Below are 24,656 nucleotides of genomic sequence, written 5' to 3' on the forward strand. Positions count from 1 at the left end.
TCCCTATCCAATGCATAAATAAGAATATAGCAGGTGCTATGCTGATTAAAGAAAGGTCCATTTAGAAATGGAAATGGCTAGGAGGAAGGAGTATGTTTTAGTCCTTTCTTGTGGTCAAAGCAAAAATGAGTATTAAGTTTTCTTAGAAATTAAAATGAATAAAAAGACCCAACAAAGCAGCACTAATATAGAGATTTTATTTAAATTGTATTGAGTTTTTACAGCACATTGCATGTTTGTCACAACGCAACTGCACAGTTTGGATTTTTGGCCACATCATGTCACTTACACCCACAAGAGCTCTGAAAGGAGTATTTGATGAATACATCTGAGCTGAGAGCCCAGAGTCTCTCTCCAAGGCCATGCAGTATGTTCACTGATGGGACAGTCCCTTAAAACAGCCACACAAAAGTAGACAGATACAGTCTCCTCCAATGTTACCAATCTTACTCCCCCTGAAAATGGGCAGAGTGAAGTGCAATGAAAGTCAGGTTAATTAAAAAGCCACTCGCAACTGGCAGTAAATTTTAATGATTGAGAAAATGCTTAGGAGAATTTTACATATCAGAGATGAGGAATAGTTTGTTACTTTTTCAATGATCTCAGGAATTTCCCAGACACAAATCTCCATTATTCAACTCCATTTAAACGAGAAAAAAGTTCTGCTAGGCTGACCTAAATACGCCAAAACTTTTTAGGTTACATCCATGACAAGTATAAAAGCACAGACGCTTCTCTGTAGGACTAAAGAAAAGGTCAGGACAAATAACAATTCTTGTTCTAAATGCAGATCCTAGTTATTTTCAAATGAAAATTTTATTTCTAGGAAGCAACATGAAAGTAGCAGCTAGACAGACAGCTACCATAGTTTTAAAACAGGATAAGCCTAAGTGTAATTCACCTTTTATACACCAATGGATTAAGGAAAATGTATAAAGGAAATACTAGTGGTTTCATTATAGGTCAAGGAGACTATATCTGTCCCAACCACAGTACATGGCTATGTCACTGTATCTTTTGGTTAAGTGCCACTGGTACATATTAAGATGAAACAAAACAAAAACAAAAACAAAAAAATAACCAATGTTTGGTCCAAATGGACACATTTTCTCTCCCAATTTTGGTATCAAGGCTTTATTTTCTTCTGTTTGGGTTCCATTGTTAAGTGCACAGAAATAGACAGCAGCATTTGTACTGAAACCCTCACATACCAAACAGCATATTCTAGGAGGTAAAAACCAAATGCTAAATTCTACCCTCAAGGTGTCAAGTGTTCAGGATAAGAAGCAGTGTGACCCAGAGGAGGCAGCAGCCAAGGGAAAGACAACATGAGGGAAGTGGGCAATGGAACAACAACAAAAAAAAACCATTGTTTTATTTTCATGCCAGGAGAGGATCAAGGTGTAACTCCTGTGTTAGCACCAGGACAACTAGGAAAAGTCAGGCGCAAAGGGCAGGGCACAATCAGCAAATATTTGACAAGGATCATTTCTGCTTTTCCCTTCTCATTCTTCACAGTGCATACCTCAAGAGCTGCCACTGAGTAACAGAGACTACTGCCTTCACAGCTCAAAATAGCTGATTTTTGCCAGAACCGAACATCAGCAGAGTTTTCCTCTGCTCCCAAAAATGTCTCACCCCTTAGAACTGTCCCTCCAAGCTGAATATTCACTGATGCTGGCTGATGAGCCAAGTGAAAAATACAGCAAAACCTCCACTTGCTGAACCAGTCTTTAAACCAAACTCCACAGAAAGAACTACTGCAACTAGAGGGAGCGCCTCTAACGACTGAGCCTTCATGCACAGACACAGAGCACAGAGGAACAGGATATAGTTCATTTCAAATAGGATAGGAATTCCTATCTTATATACTAGAATCTGCTTTTTTCAAGGTGGAGGAGAGATGGATCTGTTTATCACTTGGAGTTTGGTTATACATATGCCTTTCTATTGCTGTTTGGGGCACATCATCAGGCAGTATCTATGAAATCATCATCTTGTGACCCCAGGAGAAAAGCGGGAGGCACCAACTCAACATTAAGCTTCCAGACTCTGGGTCTGGATCCAGGACCATTACCCCAAGGTGAGGCTCTCACCAGTAGAAGACCTCCTGCCAAATTGGAATTCCTCTGCTCCAGTCTCATGGTACCAAGGAGGATTTCTCAAGACGGTATCTTTGAGCTCTGTGATTTCATGAGCCATACCAAGGAACCTTCAAAACTACACCTGAAGCAGATCCTCCCTTCAAACCTGCTAAAATTGGACAGGTCATCTCCTCTGGCATTCAGCTGGAAGCTGTAGCAATGGGTTTCTTCAGATGTTGGCTCATGAGTTCCCTGGCACGAGATACTTGGATGTGTTCGTAACACGAGTTACAGACGAGAACTGGGTCATAGAGTTGTTGATCAGGAATGGGCAACTTCAGGTGGCAGCAGGTAGCACAAAACACATTCCCACAATTTCTGCCAAAGCACAAAGAGGGTAGAGTTCATCAGAAATGCCCATATACCGAGAACGAATGATACTCGAAAAGGCCTTACATGAGTAAATAAAGACAAAAGTTGGCCGAAAACAAAAAATCGTCCCTATAAAGATATCTCCGTTTTCAGATTAACTCAATTTAGCTCACATATATGTATGTCACTGCTTTATGAGCCATACAGAATCCTACAGAACATCTTACCTGCAATGGTGTCTTCGTTTGGCTAACCAGAATTCACAGTCACAGTTATAGCAATGTGATGCCATATGGTCTGGAACCCAGCGAGTCACCTAACAGAAGGCACAAGGAAAAATTCCAGGTCCTTGTCAACCAACTGGAAGAGCAAGACTGCAACAAGGAAAGCATCTCAGGAGAAAACAACCAGGTCTGTCTTTATGGTTGGCCACTACTTGCCTAAAAAGACAATCATCTAGGAGAAAGCTCCGTCTATAGCACGTCACTCTTCTCTGAGACATATGAGAACTCAGTGCCTCTCGTAAGTATGCGTTTGCCTGCACATACCTCAGTCTCTTTCTTATCAACAGGTTCCCAGCTTGCTTCTGAAAGGCAGTCCTCACTGTGATCAGAGCCAAAATCTTCTATATCACTGCCATCTGACTCCTTCAAACATGTCTGAAGAAAAGGCAAAGATATCAATGTCCACGATCACTGGCCTTTACTGTTTACTATGCATCAGGTACTACTCTAAGTACATTACACGCATGAACTTCCTTAATCCCTCCCAAGAAGCTTATGATGTATATTATTATTATTATAAATAAGGAAACTAAGCATTAAGAAAGTCAAGAGACAGTAAGTAGTAAACTGGAATTTAAACCTAGTACAGTTGACCCTTGAACAACACAGGTTTGAATTGCATGGGTCCACTTGTATGCAGATATTTTTCAAGAAATACAGTACAGTACTATGTATTTTTTCCTTCTTATGATCTTAGTAACATTTTCTTTTCTTTTCTCCAGCTTGCTTTACTGTAAGAACACAGCATACAATATATCTAACATACAAAATGTTTGTTAATTGACTTTATATTATCAGTAATGCTTCTGGTCAACAGGAGGCTATTAGTAGTTAAGTTTTGAGGACTCAAAAGTTACATGTGGATTTTTGACTACATGAGAGGTTGGCACCCAAACCCCTGCATTGTTCAAGGGTCAACTGTACTTTGGCTTCAGACCCATGTTTTTAACCAACATGCTTTATCACAGCATGGAAATATTTCTCATTATATTCTACACCAGGGGCTCACAAACTATGGCCCATAGGCCAAATCTAGCCCACTGCCTGTTTTTGTAAATCAAGTTTTATTGGAAGACTCATTTATTTACGTATTGTCTACGGCTGTTTTTGTGCTGTAACAGCAGAGTCGAACAGGTGGGACACAGACTGTATGTCCCACGAAGTCTAAAGTATATAACATATGGCCCTTTATCAAGAAAGTTTGCTGACTCCTGTTTTAAATCATCACCCTGAATAGTAAGAAGTTATTAGCCCTGAACATCCCATCCCAGCAAGCAGGCAACAGGCCAGTGGGAATGTCTTAACAGAAGGGAAGTGCCTGTGTTCGTGACAGGATACTGTAGCCAAGGAGCTGACTCCTAAAAGCTCCCCAAGAACTGTGCCCAAACCGGAGGGCTCCCAACAGCAAAGCCTAGACAGTTCTCATCATCTCTCACTTGGATTACTCCAAAACATCTTAACCAGACTCCCAACCTGGGTTTCAACTGCCTCATCCACTTGACACACTATCGCTAGAGTAGTATTCTTAAAATACGGATCCGATCATGATAGTGGCCAAAAATTGTGCTGCCTTGAGGGTAGAACCCCAACAAGAAGGGATCTCGAGCTGACCTTTCCAATCCCTGTCTACTTCTCCAATATCAGCTCCCACCTCACTACCCAACTCCCTCCCTCATGGCCCCAGCACACCCGTACATGCATATACACATGCACACACACATATACAAACACACACACACACACCCTGCCCCTCTGTTCAAGCCATCCCATTGGAGTATTTATTGCCTTCATGCTTTTGAGAATGGTATTTCCTTTTCCCTGTCTACCTAGCCAGATATGACAAATTCTTCAGCACTCAGCTCAAACATTATCTTCTCAGGAAAGCCTTCGCTCTACCCCAGCCCCCAACACCTGATGCGTCCTTCCACGGTAACACTTAAGACCATCATTCTAGTCGTCTTATCTCTCCCAATACACTGTGAGCCCCTTTAGAGTGGAGACTATGTCCTTCATCCTACAGCCCAACCACCTAACACAGTGGCGCACAGCAAGTACCCAGTGAATAAATGTTGAATGGATGGAAGGCTAGATGGACAGAATAAACGAACAGATGGATAGCAGTGGTGAATACTCACGAAATCATCCTCATAGTCCATGGGGGGCTCTGCTGGAGGGGCACAGCAGTGACGGATATCCAGCCTCATCTGAAGCTCACGCACTTGTCGACGTAGCTGCTCCACCTCTTGCTTGTACCCTGCTTCGATTTGCCGTAATCTATGCTGGATCACATCCGTGGGAAAGGGGAGTCCATCATCATCCAGGTAGAGAGGAGGCACTGGAGAAGGGCAGCTCAGTGGAACAGGCTTTGTGCTGGAGACCTGCTTTGGATGACCGGACAGCCACATCCGGTTATTTTTTCCTCCTGGACCAGTACAGTGTCCGTTGGAATGACTAGAACAGACAGGTGACTTCATCCCTTCTCTCTGAGCCCACTGGCCCCCAAAGCAGGGCCCTGTTGCCCGCACCTGCTTGTTGCTTGACCTCTTGCTACAACAGCCATAGGAAAGCAGCCGCCGAGGGGTGGTCTCCCCACTTGGGAATGAAGTCACCATCCCTTGGAAGCTGTCCCAGTTGGATCCTAAAAAAGAGAACTCACTGATCTGGCTCTGAGAAATTGGCTTTCGGGCCAATTCCAATGGCACTTTCCCAAAGCGAGGATTTTCCAATAACTGCCCATTCCTATGATTCCCTCTTTTGCCAGTGTATTCCTCCTTTTGAATCAGATCTGGCACAGAACTGGGCTGCTCCTGGTGGGAGATACTTGCCCCAGACCCCGGGCGATCTTGGCTGAGGAAGTCAGTGCTTGGCTCTGGAGGAATTTGGCAGGTAGCACTCGGTGGGTTGCAGAGGGTGCCCAGACTGTGATCTGGAGCACGTCTGGAGGGCACATCTAGCATGGAATCTAGCAGGGCCCGTTGGGGGACACCTGTAAGGGGGTCCTGGGAAAACTCAGGAAAATCACAAACTCCATTACACTTGTTAGAAACAACTTCAGAGAGCGCACTGCCAGCTTCTTTTTCAGGACAAGGTTCAGGTGGCTCCTCCGTGCCATCTAAAGTCCTACTCAGCTCACTGTGGGCAGGAGGGTCTGGAGCTGGTGCCTTAGTCTCTTCCAGGACTTTGATCTCAGGATCAGAGATGTTGCTTTTCATCTCCTGGGGCACTGCAGCACTAAGCAGTTTGTAACTTGGAGAACAACTTCCGTGACTCTTGAAAGGTTTATTGCTCAAGTAGTCTTTCTGGCTGCTGGGCAGAGGGGAAGGAAGACCCATTTCTCCTATAGTCTGCTGAGGACCTCCTACCCCAGATTCCACGAAGGTCTCTGATTCCTCAGGATTGCTATGCCAGGGCTCCAGGCCTACTCTGGCCTCCTGACAGTGGTTATTGAGGTTCGGGTCACTGGATGTGCGAGTCAGGGGGCTGCTTGTGTCACAGGCAGAAAGCAGATCATCCATAGATCTGGTTTTAGGTAATCTGGAATAACAAACACAACGTCTCCAGGTCAGTAAATGGGAGCCACCTCCAATATATAGAATCAGACCATCAAAGCCAGAGTTCATAAGAAATAACATTTAAGATTACAAATAACCAATGTTCACTGCAACAAGTCTACTGTGCAAAACGTGAAGGACATGAACTCTGTCTTCCAGAACCCAAGATCTGTCCCCAGCTTTTATCAATCTTCACTCTCCACAATCTCCCTGGGCAATCTCAGCCACTCCCATGATTTCAATGCCTTCTATGTTGATGTCTTCTAAACCCACTCTGCCAGCCAGGACTATACCTGAGTCTCAAACCTAATGTCCAACTGCGTCCATCATATACGGTAAGACAGAAGACAATTTTGGAGCTAGATGATATTGATTCTGACACTGATTATGACCACATAATCACATATGACCACAATTAAGTTATTTAACCTTTCAGACATGTGCTTTCTTCCTCTATAAAATGACCATCATAAATTATACCTTATAGAGCTGCTATGAGGATACAAAGTATAGGCAGCCAACAACAAACTTACGGACTACACTCACGACTTGTCATTTTTACTACTTTCCTTATTATAAATGCTCCCTTCATCACAGTAGAAACTTAGACAGCCTTTTACAACCACTTAGCAGCAGTGCGTGCCTTGGAGTCCTAAGTCACCATGGAGACTTCCCCAAGTATAAAGCACTCAAGAGTTCTAGAGGCATTCGTGCACACCAAATGGGTAACAGACATTTTCAAGAACATCTGATTTTTAACACATTTCAAAAGTCCTTACAGCAACGAAAGCTTCAGGGAAACTTGCCAGGAAACAGTGGAGACTTAACCAGACTCCTATTTTCAGATGCCTCAGTCAGTCCAGCCCATGCAGAAAAATTCCTCAAAGATTGACTTAAAATACGGCTGATTCTTTTTTAAGTGTTTGGTTTTTGAAACGTACTATGTTTTTTAAAGATTTTTATGTGTGATTTTACTTTTCTGATCAATCTTGATTTTGTTTTGTTTTGTGGTATAAAATTCCAGGAAGCCAATAGCAATGCTTATGATTACAGTCTTTGGGGTCCCATAGCCTGGGCTCAAATCCCAGCTTGGCGATTTTTTAACTATGCGAACTTAACTTCTCTAAGCCTCAGTTCCCTCATCTATCCGAGAAAGGTAATAGTACCTACCGCTTAAAGCCATGGTAAAGATTAAACAAAATAATCCATTTCAAAGCTCACTGCTTAGTACTTCCCATATTGTTCCACTTACTGTTTACTTGTTTATCTCCTGCTTTGAAAGTGCCTTGAGGGCAGCACTGTGTCTTATTTGAATCCCCAGCACCAGCCAATCAAACAATTTGAAAAATGAATCAATGAGCTTAAAACCTAACATCAAGTGTCCACTGCTAGGTACCAACTGAATGCAACAGACCATTGGGGTTCAATATTTGGTGTACATTAGGAGCTCCTACAGATCTTCCAGATACCCAGACAACCAGGCCCACCTAAGACCTATGAATGAGAATGGCCAAGAGTGAGAACCAGACACCTGTATTTTTAAAAAGTACCACAGCTAACTTTGTCTTTTTTTTTTTCCTTTTTTTGTTTTACTTTTTTATTATGGAAACTTCCAAACATACAAAAGTAGAAGAGTGTGAAGACCTCCCATGTACTCTTGACCCAAATTCAACAATATCAACAGTCTCCTATCTTCCACCGCTTATTCCTACCTGCACAAAAGATTTAATCAATAATGCTGGTTAAGGGGCACCTGGGTGAGTGAGTCAGTTAAGCTTCCAACTCTTGGTTTCGGCTCAGGTCATGACCTCAGGGTCCTGGGATCGAGCGAGCCCTGTGTTGGGATTCTCTCCCTATCCCTTTGCCCCTCCCCTTGCTCACACATGCATACTCTCTCTCTCTCAAATAAATAAATATAATATTTTATAATAATAGTAATAATAATGCTGGTAGAGACAATAGTGCCTGAGGAGATTAGAACAAAGACAACTCATCCTGCTAGGGTGGTCAAGGAAGGCTACACAGAGAGGGTAGGATTTGAGCTGGGAATAGCAGAATGTGTTGGACTTCAATGGCAAAAGAGAAAAGAGCGTAGGGCATTTTTGATCTAGGGAAAGGTAGAACCGAAGGTAAGTCAGGTCGGGTGTTAAAGCACTTTTTACTCGCGCACTACTTGGTCCTCCAAATCCCACTCTCCATCTCGAACGGCCTATAGCGTACCTTCTCTTTGCTAATATTTCAATCCCAACCTGCCTGTCTCTCCTCCTCCTGCCCAAACTGACTCTTCTCAACTTCCCAGTGTCTTTGGGTTGGTACCAATATCCACCTATTTTCTAAGCTCAGAGACTCCTCTACTCTTCACTTCTACCCTCCCATTCAGTCACTCCATAGTCTGCTAATGACTTCCCTACAGTGTCTCTGACTTTAATCCTTTCTCTTTTCCAAACTCTTCTCTTCATATCTGAATTACCATAGTGTTGGCTGATCTCTGTGCTTCCAACTACCCACCTCACTGACTCATTCCCCAAAAATCACAATGACTTCCTACAATAACTTACTATTGACAACCGAATCTAAATAAATTCCTCAGGATACTGTTTAAAGCCCTGCATGAACTATCCTTTCTTTCTTTCTTTCTATTCCTCAAAATGGCCCCTTCCTAACGCCTGCCAGCTCTAGAGAGGTTCTACTTTGAACTATCTTTCATGTATCCAATTCCTTTGGACCCGTCTCCACTACCTTGTTACCAAGCTCACAACTCTCTTTATTCCATTCATTTGTTTGTTCATTTAAGCATTTACTAAAGCACCTATTATGTGCCAGGCCACGCTAAATGCTAGAGACACAAAAAAGCCAAGGCTCCTGCCTGGTCTTCCATGAAAACTTCTCTAAGTAAACAGTCATCAAATGACCCCTTTCTAACTTCTCATTTCTCCCAATAGCTTTGAACTACACACATTCTTATTTGCTTAGATGTTAACTTAGAACTGATCTCTAGTTGTCCTATGTCTGTCTTATAGCTTTTAAAAAGCATCTTAAATAGGATTAATATCGTCTATTTCTTTGGTACAGCCCACAAACCTGTACAGTACTAGGCAGCTAGTAGTTATTAAAGAAACATTTACTGAATTGAAAAATTAGATATAGGGGCACCTGGGTGGCTCAGTCAGTTAAGCATCCGACTTCGGCTCGGGTCATGATCTTGGGGTCCTGGGATCGAGCCCCACATGGGACTCCCTGCTCAGCAGGGAGTCTGCCTATCCCTCTGCCCCTCCCCCTGCTTGCGCTTGCTCTCTCCCTCTCAAATAAATAAATAAAATCTTTATTTTTTTAAGATTTTATTTATTTATTTGACAGCACAAGCAGGGGGAGAGGCAGAGGGAAAGGGAAAAGCAGGCTCTCCACTGAGCAGGGAGTCCCACACGGGTCTTGATCCCAGGATTCCAGGATCATGACCTGAGCCAAAGGCAGAAGCTTAACCAACTGAACCACCCAAGCACCCCAATAAATAAAATCTTTAGAAGATAGAAAGAAGAGATATTAGTTTAAGGCAGTGATTATTAAATGGGTGATAGAACTTATTCAGAATTTGATAATAAGTTCTGGGCCCTCTCCCTGGAAAAATAGACCTATGAACCTATACCCAAATTCTGCGTAGTTTGGGGAAGGAAGAAAATCACAGAATTCCTGAAACCTGTCCATGGGCCCCTGACCATGGACTCAAAACCCTAAAACCAATAATTTAGGGGTTTTTTGTTTTCCTTTATAATATTCAACAAATAATTTAAGTTATATTTTAACTTTAAGAATCCTCCACCAATAAACAAAGATCAAAATTTGAAATGTACATATCCTTCGAACCCAACATTTTCATTTCTAGGAATTCATCTGGCAAAAATATTAGCACAAATGTAAAGATAACACATACAAGGTAATATTACTGAACTGTACACTTAAAAATAGTTCAGATGGTAAATATTACCCACAATTGTTTTAAAAAAACATACACATAGTTAAGAATGTTAATTAAAGCACTCCCAATAACAATTAAAAAAAACAAACAAATCAGAAATCACCTAAATGACCAATAGGAAAATGGTTATGTAAGTTACGCTACAATCTAATGTTGGACTGTTACATGCGTCGCTAAAGCACTAAAAGAGCTTTATATGTGCTTTAGAGGGGTGACAGCCTAATGTGACGTGGGAAGAACAACTTGCAGAACAGTAGGCAAAATATGATTCTGTTTTTGCATCTTAAAAATGTTTCTTTTTTTAAGTTATTTATTTATTTGAGAGAGAGAGCATGTATGCACATGGGAGGGAGGGGCAGAGGAAGAGGGAGACAGAGAATCTCAAGCAGACTCCCCGCTGAACACAGAGCCAAGTGCAGGGGTCGATCCCATGACTGATGCTGAAATCATGAACCTGAGAGGAAATCAAGAGTCGGAAGCTTAACCGTCTGAGCCACCCAAGTGCCCCAAGAAAGTTTCTACATGCAAGTCTGACAGTATGGCTACATCTATGTAGAAATAAACATCTGGAAGGACAGGCACCAAAGTGTTAGCAGTGGACGCCTTGGGGACACGGGTCTGAGAGGGAGGACTTTCATTTTCTACTTTTACATTGTTTGGCTTTTTTTAAAATAGGAACATGCATTATAATGTAACCAACATCCATTCTACTTTCCCCAAGTACTTACCCAGAAGATAACTTAATTTTTATGTCCGCCTTTAAATTTTGGCCTTTTTCTGAGGGAGAATGTGAAGGCCATCCCTCTTTTGGGAACCCACTGTCCTGAGAATCAGATGCTCTGGAAGCTACTGCTGCATATAGCAAAGGTCATTGCTAAGATAGCAAGTGCCTCCATGTCTTCTATCAGTGAACATAAATCAAGACCATTCCCACAAACCTTCCTGAAATAGTCCTTTCTGTTCTGTTTTCCTCTCTCCTGCTTCACTATGTCACATAGGGTGAAAGCAGCTCCAGGAAAGAAGGGAACCAGTCTTATCTTAAGAGAGGACCTTGAAAACACACAGAGTGTACTTCAGGCTAGCTACAAGTTCTGGGCCAAGTTTCTTCTTCAACTGAGTCAAGAAGTTGCTTTTAGGGGCGCCTGGGTGGCTCAGTTATTAAGCATCTGACTCTTGACTTCTGCTCAGGTCATGGTCTCACGGTTGTGGGATCGAGCCCCACGTTGGGCTCCCTGCTTAGTGGGGAGTCTGCTTGAGAATCTCTCTCTCCCTCTGCCCCTCCCCCAATAAATAAATAAATCTTTACCCAAAAAAAAGTTGCTTTTAAATATCTTATAAAATAAGGAGAACATGAGGGGTGAGACAAAGCAATTGTTGCCTTCCTGGCAGAGAGAGGAGAGAGCAAGAAGGACTCTCCTTACCTGTCCAGAGAGCGGCCGGAAAACTCCTGGCTCTGAGCCACCGGGGAAAGGTAAAGATCCATGGTCTCCTCCCCAAGTGTACATGGAGACGATGCTGGCAAATAAACAGCCGTCCAGAGGTGCAGGGCCCGTACGTGACACACAGGATGCAGGACCTAGGGAAGCAGCCCCATACGAGTGTTTTGTGAGCTGTTCCAGGACCCTCTTCCTTCTCTCAACCCACATTCTCCCCACTTCTCAGCCTGTTCTCCCTGTAGGTCTCCAACAGCACCGACGGGACAAGGGTTGGGACTTACCATGTCGGACCCAGGTGTGTAGAGGAAGTTATGAAAGTTCTTATTGCCGGCTCGCAGGAGAGCCCACACAGAGCAGGTCCGCTTGTAGATGTTGCGCTTCTCTCGCTCACAGGGGTTGTTGGCCAGGAACGTGCCATAGAGGCAGGAGTACGTGTGCTGCACCAGTTTGACCTAGAAGGCCGAGAAAGTTTGCACCTGGGAGCCTCAGCCACCTTCCCCCCCCACCCCCCAACCCTGGTCACAGGCTTTAGGACTTACCAGGAATGCTTCATTAAACTCAAACAGGCAGGGGAACTGCTTGAGCAGCTGATGAACAGAATCGAGCCACTGGAGGAACACCGGGCATTGCTCATTTTGGTCCTCTGCATTCTCCTGGTGGCCGCAGCGATCTCCAAACTTGTGCCCAAAATCTAGCCAGTCAGACTCTACTAAAACTTGGAAGCCCTGCAGAAAAGAAAGTCCAAGCATAGGGCCCTTCTGGAAGGGCTAGTGTGCTACTCCCCAGGGGATGCCCGAAGCAGGGAGCTGGCAGCTTCAGAGAAGAGAACTGATCGTAGAAGGGGGCTCAAAGCCACCAACGTCCTCTACTGAAAGATCCCCCAGACAGATCCAGAGGGTCCAACACCTTCCCCACCCCCTTTTCCCCCAGTCTTTCCCACCCAACCCCACTCAGTACCTCCAGGGTCCTGTAATATGGGTCCAGTAGTATCTTGGCCAGGGCTACGATCTGCGGCGTCCGGTCCCAGCCGTCTGAGCAGTGCACCAACACGGGCCGGCCTTCCCGGTCCACGGTATTAGCCACAAGCACGGCGGCCTTGAGCATCACCGACAAGTGCTGCAGCCATTTGGTGCTCTCCAGGGCTGACAACCAGCTACACAAGAGCAGAAATCAAGTCTGTCACCAAGGGCGCCCATGGCCAGCCACACCGAATGAAGTCCCCAGTGAGGGCTGGAGCCAAGAGGTCCAGTCTGTGGCCTTTCTGCCAGGAGCTCTCTGGCAGGAAGGTAAAGAAGACAAGGTCCGAGGCACACAAGAGACTCGGGACCAAGGGAGGAACGGGAAGCATCGCGTGCACATTTAGCCACCGTTCCCCAGCTCTCTGTGTGCTTTAAGTAGGACATCGGATCCAAACCAAAGGAACCCGGTGTACTGTGGCCGTTCCAAAGTGCTGGCTGAGGAGCAGAAGATGTGCTCCTGGAACTGGCCCACTGCACCAGGCCCTCGGGTCTCGTGCACCTCCACACTTCCCATCTCCCTAGCTCATCTTGTAAGAACTAGAAGAACTGAGTGAAGGTCAAGACGAGGGAGGACGGAACGGGGGCAGGCAGGGACCACCTACTTGCTGGGATCAGGCATCTGGCTACACACAGCCCGGAGGTACTGGAAGCTGTTCCGGATGGCATGGATGTTGGCCATTCCCATGAACACGACCTCACAGTTGGGGTAGTATTCTGTAGACATACAGACGAGGGTGGAGCATAAGAGCGTGTCCTAGAAACAGGCATCCAGAACAAGAGTAGTCTCCACGGACCAGGCTTCCCAGGCTGGGCGGACCACTCAGCTCTGGATACTCAGCTGCCATTTACTCACAGTAGAAATGAGGATATTAATGACAAATGACAGTCATGTACTATAGTAATGACAGCATACAGTAAACTCTCAGTATATGGTAGCTGCTCTATGGCAGTAATTTTTATTATCATCCCCATTTTACAGATAAGACAATAAAATTTAGACGAAGCAAATGAGTCACAGCTAGTTAACTGGCAGAGACCTGATTCCAAGCCAAGTTTGTCTGGCTCTTTCCACTACACAAGCTGCCCCCAAGCCCCTCTCACCGAAGCCACCCAGAGCACAGACCGGCTACGGACGGCGGGGGAACAGCAGTACCTTCGCACTCACAGCCTCCACCCTTGGCTCGGTTGGCCACTGCTGCCGTGTAGGATCGAGCGTCCAGGATCAGCAGCTTCTGAGGGGCTGCTGTGCTCTCCACTCCAGAGCACGCAGTCAAGGAGGAATCTAAACACGCAGCAGGGAGAAGGCCCTGGGTCAGCCAGCCCAGCCTCACCCTACCCCGGGACACACTCTTCCAGCAGAGAACATACAACTGGAGACCCCTGCCCTCCTGCAGCCTCCCAAAGGGTGCTGTCAGCCTTCTTCCCATCCTCTCACAGGGGGCTCCCTGAAAGCCAATGAGGCCAAGGTGGGGGCTCTCCAGGGGATCAGCACCACCCGCAATACCTTACCGAAGTCCGTGTCACATGCCTCGCTGGCATCACTATTCCCAGTGCTGAGGGAGCCCCCAGTGGCCCTTGTCCCCGGGTCCAGGGCGCAGGCTTTAGCGATGGACGTGACCAGGTACTCATCATCAGCATTGCGCCAGCCCCACCAGCTGATCTCCGGCTGGCTGCAGCGGGCAATTGCAGCCCCATTGCGTAGGTGTCTGACAAAATGGAAGAAACCATCATGCCCTTGCCGTTTGCAGCCCCCACCGACCCCCCAGGCCTACTACCAAGGCCCCAAGGAGCCAGACCAAGATCTCCAGAGCCAACAGGGGCCACCAGTTCACTCAGGCGACGCTATAAAAACAACCAAAAGCCCTTGACATATCTAGAGGGCTTTACAGTTTACAAAGCGCTGTCACACACATTTCTCAAATGCTGTGTTCCCAAGGTGACCTTGACTTCTTGAATCTGTACAGCACCTGCTCCAGGTACAGACACCCCCCCGGAGAACGAGCCTAAGCCCAGAGCGGAACAACTCCAAACCTCATAGCTACTATCTGTCTCACTCCATTTTAGCTACAATGTTCTAGTGCAGGGGAATCGGCAAGCTTTTTCAGTAAAGAAACAATAAATGTTCAGCTTCACATGTCACAGCCTGTCTCTGTCACACATTCTTCTTTCTTCTTGGTTTGTTCAAAAGAAAACAAATAAGCAATGCTTTAAAAATGCAAAAATGATTCAGAGCGCTGGGCCCTACATAAAACAGGCTGCAGGCTGGATTTGGTTCACTGGGCAATAGTTTACCAACCCCTGTTCTAATGCAACGATTTACACACACAACACTGTACACAGGTTAATGCAACATTTTATACACACACACACACATCCTCCAAAAACATAAAGTGAATGTATTCTCCAAAAGTCTGGTCTTTAAAAGAAAAAAGCTGAGGCAGTTTTTGACTGGAAATTATTTCATTAACTGCAGGGTGTCAATCCCCAGTCAACCAGGCAAAATCTCCACTTTTGACTCTTTCCTTACTGCATAAAAAGTGTCCTCCCTACTTCCTGTCCCCTACTGCCTCACCTATACACAACCACAGGGATCCGCTTCCAGGAGCGGAAGGAAGCCACGTTCTCCAACTCTTTGTCTGTGATCCACACAGGAACCAGCAGCTTCTGGGGGTAACTGGGGCACAATCTGCAAAGAGACCAGATGGGGTCACCAAGGGAGATCTAAGACCTGTGATAATAAGATCCCCAGGGATGGCTTTGTGGGTAGAGAGACCAGGAGTCCTCCTCTCTCACAGAACCAGGGGCTTGGCCCAGCGAGGTCTCAGTCTGGATTGGTATTTTGGTTCTCCACCCCCTGCCCTCTCACTTGTAGTTGCTGTTGATGTGGGAGACTCTCCAGACATTCTGCAGATCAAAGCCCATCCTCGTGAGCTCAGCCTCCTGCCGACATCGTATGTGCTCTCCTGCAACACAGCCCCCATGCCTGCCTGTCAGCATTCAAGTGCACCATGTCCGTGGGTGTAGGAGGGTTAAGAACCAAGAGATATGAAGTCTCCCAAATAAAACAGCCTGGTCTTACCTGGCTGACACAGGTGGGTGTGCTGGTCCTCCTCAGTCAGCCCCAGGCACCAGGCATGGTAGGCGAAGGCAAAGAGGTCTTCAGGCTTGGCAGGTCTCGCCGTGGCCCGGCTTAGCCGTGACAGCCACTCTTGGCACTGCTTGAAAGTGGAGAAGTGGCACCTGCCAGGCAAGAAGCCACAGAGTGAGACAAGACGCAGGTGTGCCTTGGGGCCATAAGGATCAAACATAAGGCCACAGGAAGGCTGTGGAGAGGGGAGGCTTTAAAGCGGGAGGTAAGGCATGGGGACCCTGGGGAGGACCAGGGATACTGGCCAACACCCAAGAGAACTTATCTTTGTGACAACTGTCTTCCCAGGAACTCTGGTCCTTGGGACACACTTATCCCTTTGAATGGGGCCCTACCATTTCTTGTATCTAAACTCCACCACATGTCCCTCAATGTCTGGTACTCCGTGTTCTCTCGTGACTCCTGCTGCAGGCAGGAAGTCCTGTTCACACCATTCCTGTCTCCTTGTTTGTTCACTTCCGCTTGATAATGCCTCCTCTCGGCCAAGCCACATTCTCCTGACACTTTGAAGACAGTTCCAATCCCCCCTCTTCTTTGAAGCCTTCCCAGCCCACTCCATTTTACAGACCCCTTCCTCTCTTAGTCTTAATACACTTAGAGTATTAAACAGTAAGTTTTCCCATAGCATATTGCCACCGTTAAGTCTTCCTTCAGCAACTAGACCTCAACTCCCTGAAGGGAAGGCCACTGTGGATTCTCCTTCTGAATCCCTACAGACCTGAGCACCTGACAGGCTCTAAACCAGACGCTCTTTTAATGATCCTTGGAGTTGTTCCAGACTCCTCTTTCTCTCATATCCAATCTGTCAGCAAATCCTGCATCTTTCCCTCCAAAAATCTGAACGCTTCCCGCCATTTTGGCTACTGCCACCCTAGCCAGGCCACCATGCTCTCTCAGTTGGCTAACTACAATAGCTTCTTAACTAGTCCCTCTGCTTGTGCCCTGGCCTTTGCACCTGACCCCCCCTTCCATCTATTCTCAATAGAGCAGCCAGAGCAATTCTATAAAACATTAATCAGATCATATCCCTCCTTTGCTCAAAACCCTGCAGTGGTTTCTCATTTCCCTCAAAGTAAAAGCTAGTCAGTGTGATACTTTGATAGCCTCCCCTTACCTCTCAAATCTTATATCCCACTACCCTCACCCACATGCACTCCACTCCAGCTACACTAGCCTCCTTGCTATTCTTCCAATATGCCAAGGTACAATACCCATCTCAGGGCCTTTGCACTCACTGTTCTGTCTGGCACCCTCTTCACTCAAATATCCACATGGTCACTTTCTTCAGGTCTTGACTCAAACGTCACCTTTTCAATGCAACCTTCTCTGATCCTACTGTTTGGAGCTACGACCTTTACCCCCATAGCACTCCATATCCCCTTTCCCTGCTTTAGTTTTCACCTTTACATTTACTATCATTTAACATATTTTACTCATTATTTACTGCTGGTAACTACCCATTGGAATATAAGCTGCATGAGGGCAGGAAGTTCTTTCTACTAGTTCCCTGCTATATCCCCAATGCCTATACCAGTCTGCCATAGAGGGCTCAATAAATGTATGTTAAGTGAATTAATAAATGAACCCATAATCATGCAAGTGCTGTATGCCAATCCTAGGCACCTTCACATTCGCTACCCTCCTTAATCCCTATGACAATTCTATAAGCCATGCACTAACCCCATTTTTTCAGATCAAGATACTGTGGGTCAGGAAACTGACCTCCTAACCGAGACAGGGTTTCTACCTTTTCCTCCACATGGGCAAAGTGAGGCAGTATTTTTCCTTCTTGCTTCAGAGAAACCCTGCATCACAGAGGACTGGGCAAGACTAGGGCCAAAGGACCTGAGTGGAGCCCCACTGTTCTCACCTCACCACTTTGGAGTCCTTGCAGGCAATGTGCAACTGGAACATATCACGGCTCTCCACACTGTCAATCATCCGGAGGGGGACCTTTAGAGGAAGGGCAAACTGAAGCTCAGATCCCCACTCTCATCACTCCTCATGCCCACCCCGGCCTAGAGGCTGATATCTATACAAGGAAGGAAGCTGACATTTACTGAGGGCCAGTTAAGTGCCTGGGAACTGTGCGGGGTCCTCTACATATGTGACCTTAAAGAATAATCACGAGAACCCTGTAAGGCAGATATTTTCACACCAGATTATTCGGGAGGAAATTGAGCCTCAATTCGGTGGCTTAACTAAGGCCACACAGTTGGTAAGCGGCACTTGTCCCCAAAATGAGACTGTGCCCCTGAGAAGGGTCAGCAACAGAGTAAGGGAAAGAGAAAAGAGAGGAAGGAAGAATAAGACAGAGGCAGAAAGACAGACCCACAGCCAGAAGAATAAAGCAGGAAAACAAAAAATTAGCAAAAGAAGGGAACCCCAACTTTTTGGAGACATGATCAAGTCCAGCACTGGAGCAATTCCACCTTGAACCAGGCAGGGATTCTGCCTTGGGTGTGGGAGAACAAGACAGGAACTCACGTTGATGACAGAATCTTTGAACTTGATATGTAGCCGGTAGTTGGAGATGGCAATGAGGGCATCGGCTGCCCGGCCCAGGAACTCCACTCCCTCACCCTGCAGCACTGTAAAGGGCACCTGTCGGGGGGCAGAGGAACCTTCAGTCCAGAAGTGAGTCACCCCTTCATACCCCTCCCCAAACCTGACCTGTGGGATCGCCTCTGGAAAAGCTGGGCCAAGGCAAAACAGAAGAGTCCTCTCCACGGTAACATCACCAGGCAACAGCTGTACAGGAAAGCTGCCTTTCCTTCCCTGGGGCCAAAGGCTCCTTAACGCAAAGACAGATTCCCCTCCCTCTAGAGACCCGGAAACAGGAAGCCAAAGCCCCAGTACTAGATCTCCTTGGAGATGTTTTTGGGGGGAGGGAAGGAAAGGTGTTTTTAATTGGGCAGAACGCTCCACCCACCCTGGGCCCCCAACTCCTCCTTACCTGCAGATTCTCCTCCTCTTTCACTAGTTCCTTGGGGGGGAACAGATCCTTGGCTTGGATGTACTCCAGGCTGGGGGGCCCCTCCTCACCCTGTGGGGAAGGCCTCAGCCCTAAGTCACCAGGCTCCACTCGGCCCATCAGACCTCATTCTGCTCCCCTCCCCTCAATAAACCTGCACACACCCCATACACACTTATAAAGGTTTGGTCACCTGAGGACGGAAAAGAGGCCTGGCTTGGTGGGAGGGGTGAGGTGGAGAGGGTACTCAAGCCTATTCAGCCTAAGGGAAGAGTAAGGTCCAAAGAGGAACTGGGAATCTGCGCTCCTCGAAGAGCAGCAGACCGAATAGAACCAAAATTTCCCAAATGGAAGAAGAGAGAAAACTAAGAAAGACAGAAAACAATGTGAAGGTAAGACAGAAGTGGGAATGGGAAGTGCTGCCCTAAGAAAAAGGAACCAGGTGTGGCAGCTGGTTACAGAGACAGGAGGGAAAGCAGGCACCTAAGGCCACAGACACTTCAATCTGGTAGGTGAAGGAGACAAAGAGGAGTGGGTTGGGGGATTCAGTCCCATGCCTCTAGAGGGCCTTCATGGATGCTTTCAAAAGCAGGATGTGTTTTGGAGCTGAGCTTATCTTCCAATTAGGCCCACACTGCTAAAGAGCCCCCATCACCTACCAAGCAACCTGCCCTGCCCGCTGATCAGAGGGGAATTCCTAAGGAATACCCACAGCAAGCAGAAGTAACTCCTCTCCCCACCACCAGGGAGGGGTGAAGAGGGGATCCACGGGTCTGGGAGAAACCAGAAGACCCAAGGAAGGCCAGGGGAGAGAAAGAGAGAGGAGGCCTGGCAGCCACCCACGGGGGGGGGGGGGGGGGGGGGGAGGTAAGGAGGGGAGGGGTGGGAACATCTGAGAGGACAGATGGGGAAAGCTGGGAAGGAGAATTAAGCCAGAGGGGGGAGGAGGGGAGGATTGGGAATGATGCAGAGGTACGGAGCCCTGCAGAGGCAGGGAAGATGGAGAAGAGAGGCTGTCTGGGGGACAGTCAAGGAGAAAAGACTGGCGTGTCAGGTGAGGTATGGAGTGGTGGAAGGGGGAGGGGACTGGAGCCAGGGAAACAGCTCAGACATCCTGTGCTCCCCAAATGGCCCCTAACATCCCAGACCAGCCACATTCCACATCCCCAGGCAAGGATGCTGCGGGTGGGACCAAGATGGAGAGGCGGAGGTAAAGGGATGTACCCCTGCAGGGCGGGGCCTGGAGATCTGCAGTCAAGGGCAGTGGCTGCGGGGCCAAGATGGGTCACAGAATTTCCACCCCCCGGCTTTCCATAATCTCCGGCACCAGAAGATGAAAGCAAGTCCAAGAAAGAAAAGGGAACCCCCCCCCCCCCCGCCAGGGGCCTCAGGAAGGGGGATGGGCTAAAATTCGGAATCGCAAGGGCTGGTCCTGGGCGGGGCTGCGGGTGCAGCAAGCACTGGGACCCCCAGGCCCCCGCAGACCAGGCCAACACTTACGAAGCAGCTGAGCATGGAGCAGGAGACACGGGCGGTCAGGCTCATGGTCGCGGGCGGTCTGGGCCAGCACACATGTCCCCGGAGCTGCTGCGCTGCCCGCCAGTGCCAGGCGCCCGCCGCATCCCGGCTGCGGGGCCCGCCAGGTGCAGCCGCGGCGACCAGGAGGTTAGCGCTCTGGCGGCGGGGCCTCGGCGCGGCTCCCGCGCGCCTCTCCCCTCCTCTCCACAATGGAGCGAGCCCGGCTCCGCCCTCCGGCACGAGCGCGGAAGGGAGGGGAGCCAGACGACGGGAGCGCCCCGGGCCGGGAGAGGAGGGGGGTGTGGATCCTCACGGCCCCGCCCACCGCTCCAGGCTCCTCCCTCCTCGCGGCCCCTAGGCCTTGCGCGAGGGCGTCCTCAGGGGACATCTGGGGGCTTTCGCAGTCTGGGCTGCGGGACTGCCCCCAGACCGCGTGAGAGCGTAAAGCAAGCCCTCCTACATCTTTTCATTTCCCATATTCGCAGGTGAGCCAGCCCACACCCCTCTCTTCACACTCTGTCCCCATGCCCTCCCCATTCTGAGTTCCCCCAGTGCCCGTCCTGAATTCCCAAGATAAAGCTCACCTACAGTTTCAAGACTACCACCCACCATACTCCTGACCACCAATGTCCTCCAATCCTGTGACGTCACTAAATCCCACTCCTTTTTTTGCCCCTTAGAACAGACCCTGGTCTATGCCAGGTTGGTCACTCCACACTCCTGAAAGGGAAGTTCTGTAAGTGTTTTATTTCATGACCCCTGCCCAACCCTACTCCTTCAGCTCCATCTCTCCCTTGTTTCACATCCTCTGACATCTGGATAAGAAAGTCCTTCTTGGAGAAAAATTTTTTAGGCTGGGAAAGAGAAGACTGGAACTACGAACCACAAAAGCTACGCAAAAACAAAACTTGATACCCAAGAGTAGGGTATGGAGGGAGTTGGTTAGAAGGCCAAGGAATAAAGAGCAGTCAGGCTCAAAGTGTCACCAAGAGTCACAGAAGGAGCTGGTCAGAACCCCACACTTACTGTGCCTGGTAACTTTCAGAAACCAGAGCTTTGGTTTTGCTGGGGGGGGAGGGCGGGGGGGAGGGGAATAAGAGAAAACCTGACATTGTATTAAGCATCTATGATGAGCCAGACAGGTTTCAAACATTATCTCACTAAAAACTTTCAACTCACCAAGAATTAACCTGTTTTGCTGGTGAGAGGTCAGGCTTAGAAAGAAAATATGCGAGTTACCTAAGCTATTTAAGTGGTGGTGCTAGGCTAACTCTGAAGTCCATGGTCTTTTGGGAGAGTCACAGAAGAAAAAAAGGAAGGGGGCTATCAGTTGGTGGGGACCAAGACCAGCAGGCTTTCTAGGAAGACACCAGAATCACATACCCACATGCCTATGGAGGGAAGGAGAGAGTCCTCTCACCAACTGAATTCCTTAACCTGCACAGGGGACGCCTGAAGAAACTGAAAAGATACAGCCAGAGCAAGGACCCGGTATGGGCCAGGGTCTGCAACTCTCCACTCTCTTTTCATCTCACTGCTTCCGCCTCCTAGTTCTTGGGGGTTAGGTAAGGGGTTCCCTGAACGTGAGGTGAGAGAAGGGCATTTACAGTTAATGGAAGGTATACAGGATCATTATCACTCCCACCCCTGTGCAACCCAGTGATATTCTGGGCCCCTTGAGGCTGCTATCCTACTATATATCCAGTCAGCTATTGAGTGCAGTAGATTAAAAGACAGCAGCATCTTAGAGCTGGAGAAGCCCCACCGTTTTGGTGGAGTCACTCCTAATTCAGCACCCACAATATTCAAGCGGCCCACTAGGAAGTGCAAGGATCTTGAAATAAAGGAGGCCTGGTTTTTCAGACCAGAACAGAGAGCTTCAACCAGGGCCCCAAGAAAAGCAAGAGAAGGGCCATTATGAAAGGCTAAGAGAGCCAGTGGTAGCATAGGGAAGGTATGGCATACATAGCATGTGCGGGAAAAGACTTCTGAGGCTTCCTGTCCCAGTGCTGTATATTGGCAGATGTTTTGCAATCTAAAGAAACCCTAATTTATTTCCAGGAGAGATGAACCTTTTAGAGGCTGAACAGAGTAGCATGGAGCTCAAGGTCCAGGAGGGGCAGAGCAGCTTCACAGAGAAAGACAGGAGGATTACAGGAAACACAATGGTCTGAGGAAAGAGAGAATACTCACCATTCTACTGTGGTGAGGGTCCTGGCTGCCTGCTTCTTACTGTAAAAAGACAGAAATGTAAGATTAAAGAGCACCATTAACATTACCTTAGAATCAGCCAATGCCACACATCCAATCCTAACATCTACAGCGAATTTCACAGAGAATCCAGCCTCTCCACAAAGTCCCCGTGCTAGACAGAGGCGATGTGAGCTACGTGGGGAGAAAGCAACAAGTGATTCTGCAGGGCATGGAGTCGGCCACAACGTTCTGGAGCAGGAGTGAGTGTCATCCAAGATTATTCGGCAGAACTCAAAGAGTCCTGATTCCCAGACCAGAAAGAGAAGAACGCTCCAAACACGTTCTTTTGGGGAAAGCAAAAGAACTGCCAACTCTGAAAAGAGAGACTGCCCAACCAGGACTTACTTCTGGCCCTGGAGGGACATGAATCCACAGGAACTCTCTGCAGCCTCTAAATCTGGGAATAGCACACAACTGACCTGTTTACTGGGGGCAGAGTCCAGAGCAGAGGACAAGAGGGAGGGGACCACAACCTGTGAGCAGAATGCCTTCTGGCAGCAAGACTGAATAGGTCCTTCTGAAAGTATCTGACGCCAAGTGGGGTGCAGGTTTGTGGGAGGAGGCCACACAACAGGGACAAAATCAGGCCAGCCCGGGCCTCAGAGTCAGTACCTGTCAAATGGGCCCAAGAAACAGAAATTCAGGATGGGCTTCCTTGGCCCACTTAGGGAGCCAGGCCCAGGTTTTACTGACACTTTCCTTCATGCCTGCTATCCGAGCTCAGGAGCAGTCCAGCAGTACCCTGCGGAAGGCTGCAGGAATAAAAGCCTTCATCTGTGGTCCTGCCCGCCTCCCTGATCACAGCCCACCCTTCCTCACGGGGGAGCCAGCAAGAAGCAAGCCAGAGGTGCTGCCTCACCGCCCACTGGCACGCAGCCTCAGGGAAATGGAGGGAGGGAGAGGAAAAGGACCAGGCCTGGGATGCCCAGGGCTCCCGGACCAAGGGGATCTGGCCCCCGGGGGAGGGGGGGCGGGCCAGGCTGGCAGAAGAGCCCAGGTGTCCAGGTTCTAGAGGCGGAGCCTAAAGATTCGGAGGCGGGGCCCCGAATGACAGAGGGCGGGGCCCATGAAAGCCGGAGGGATTGGGGCGGGGCGGGGCAAGACGCGGTCGTTGCGGTTCCCAGACTGGCAGTGCACGGGGCACGGTGACTCACCCAGGCGGCGTCCGCCCGACCCTCCGAGGCCGCGCTCTCACCACTTCCGTCTCCCCCAGCTGCCGAGGCCGCGCAGCTTCGACCCCACCACGGTGCCTCTTTCCCCAACCAATCGTATCTCCGGTCTGTGCCCGCCCTGACCAATAGCCACACCAAGCCCCGCCCTGCCCCCCACCACGCAGCCGCCGCCCTCACTCTTCACTCCGCTCATTGGTCAAGTAGGGCAGACGCCCTCCCAGCCTTTAGCCTATCGAGTGCCGGAAGACAAGACAGTACCTGGAGGGAGGAGGCACGGCCCCGGAGAGGAGGCTCGGCCAATGGGAAATCACAGCGCGTCCCAGCACCAGCCAATGAGAGAGCAGTAAAAGGGGGGTGGCTAGATGAAGCTCCAGGGGCCGGAAGTGGGGGTGGCTGTCGCCTACTGGTAGCGCAACCGGAGGCGGAGCCTTGTGGGGGCACAGGCCTTACAGCCACTTCCGGCGACGACCACGCCTTGGGTGTAGTTCTCAAATAGATCCCGTTGGCGCCTCAGTTTATCGATTTCCAGTTTTGGTTTCGCTGCGTTCATGTCGTCCCAAACCCGGAAAGGGAGGAAAGACCCCGCAAGCTAAGAGAGGAGGGAGGCCTGGGCGCGAGGTTCTGTCTTCGGTCTTCTCCGACTGGAGGCGGGAGGGTTTCCTCTCTTCTGCGTGGTGAAGGGTTCCTCCGACCCTTACTTCGCATCAGCGAACCGACCCTGCAGTCCTTCAGCACCTGCATGGTGCCGTCAGTCCCGAGTAAAGATCTCTCACTTGAGAGAGATGAAATCTGGATCTCAGATTGCCACTAGCTAGCGGCGACCTCCTGGTCTGTAAAGAGAGTGGGAACAGGACTCACCCAGCTCTTTGCTC

At 48.5% G+C, this 24,656-nt stretch overlaps 1 protein-coding gene across 7 annotated transcripts; it reads right to left on the minus strand.

Annotated features, from left to right (window-relative positions):
* Nucleotides 1–180: 180 nt before the first annotated feature.
* Nucleotides 181–24,656, minus strand: MTMR4 (myotubularin related protein 4). Of its 7 annotated transcripts, none has more exons than XM_044390840.3 (20): nucleotides 23,767–23,883; nucleotides 23,032–23,224; nucleotides 22,553–22,591; nucleotides 18,824–18,913; nucleotides 18,355–18,471; nucleotides 17,738–17,820; nucleotides 15,799–15,959; nucleotides 15,586–15,682; nucleotides 15,292–15,405; nucleotides 14,229–14,425; nucleotides 13,873–14,001; nucleotides 13,322–13,433; nucleotides 12,658–12,853; nucleotides 12,240–12,425; nucleotides 11,982–12,152; nucleotides 11,686–11,840; nucleotides 4,876–6,274; nucleotides 3,005–3,115; nucleotides 2,684–2,772; nucleotides 181–2,462 (listed from the first exon to the last, which is right to left on the minus strand). In XM_044390840.3, exons 3-20 carry the CDS (start codon nucleotides 22,553–22,555, stop codon nucleotides 2,285–2,287), a joined length of 3,588 nt encoding a protein of 1,195 aa, XP_044246775.1. In that variant the 5' UTR covers nucleotides 22,556–22,591; nucleotides 23,032–23,224; nucleotides 23,767–23,883; the 3' UTR covers nucleotides 181–2,284. The 7 variants fall into 7 exon arrangements, with proteins under 7 accessions (XP_044246775.1, XP_044246776.1, XP_044246774.1 ...); XM_044390841.3 differs by having other exon boundaries at nucleotides 23,086–23,224; nucleotides 23,767–23,875; XM_044390839.3 differs by having other exon boundaries at nucleotides 22,958–23,224; nucleotides 23,767–23,875.

This window comes from Ursus arctos, unplaced genomic scaffold (assembly GCF_023065955.2).
Source record: "Ursus arctos isolate Adak ecotype North America unplaced genomic scaffold, UrsArc2.0 scaffold_24, whole genome shotgun sequence".
Classification (NCBI taxonomy): domain Eukaryota; kingdom Metazoa; phylum Chordata; class Mammalia; order Carnivora; family Ursidae; genus Ursus; species Ursus arctos.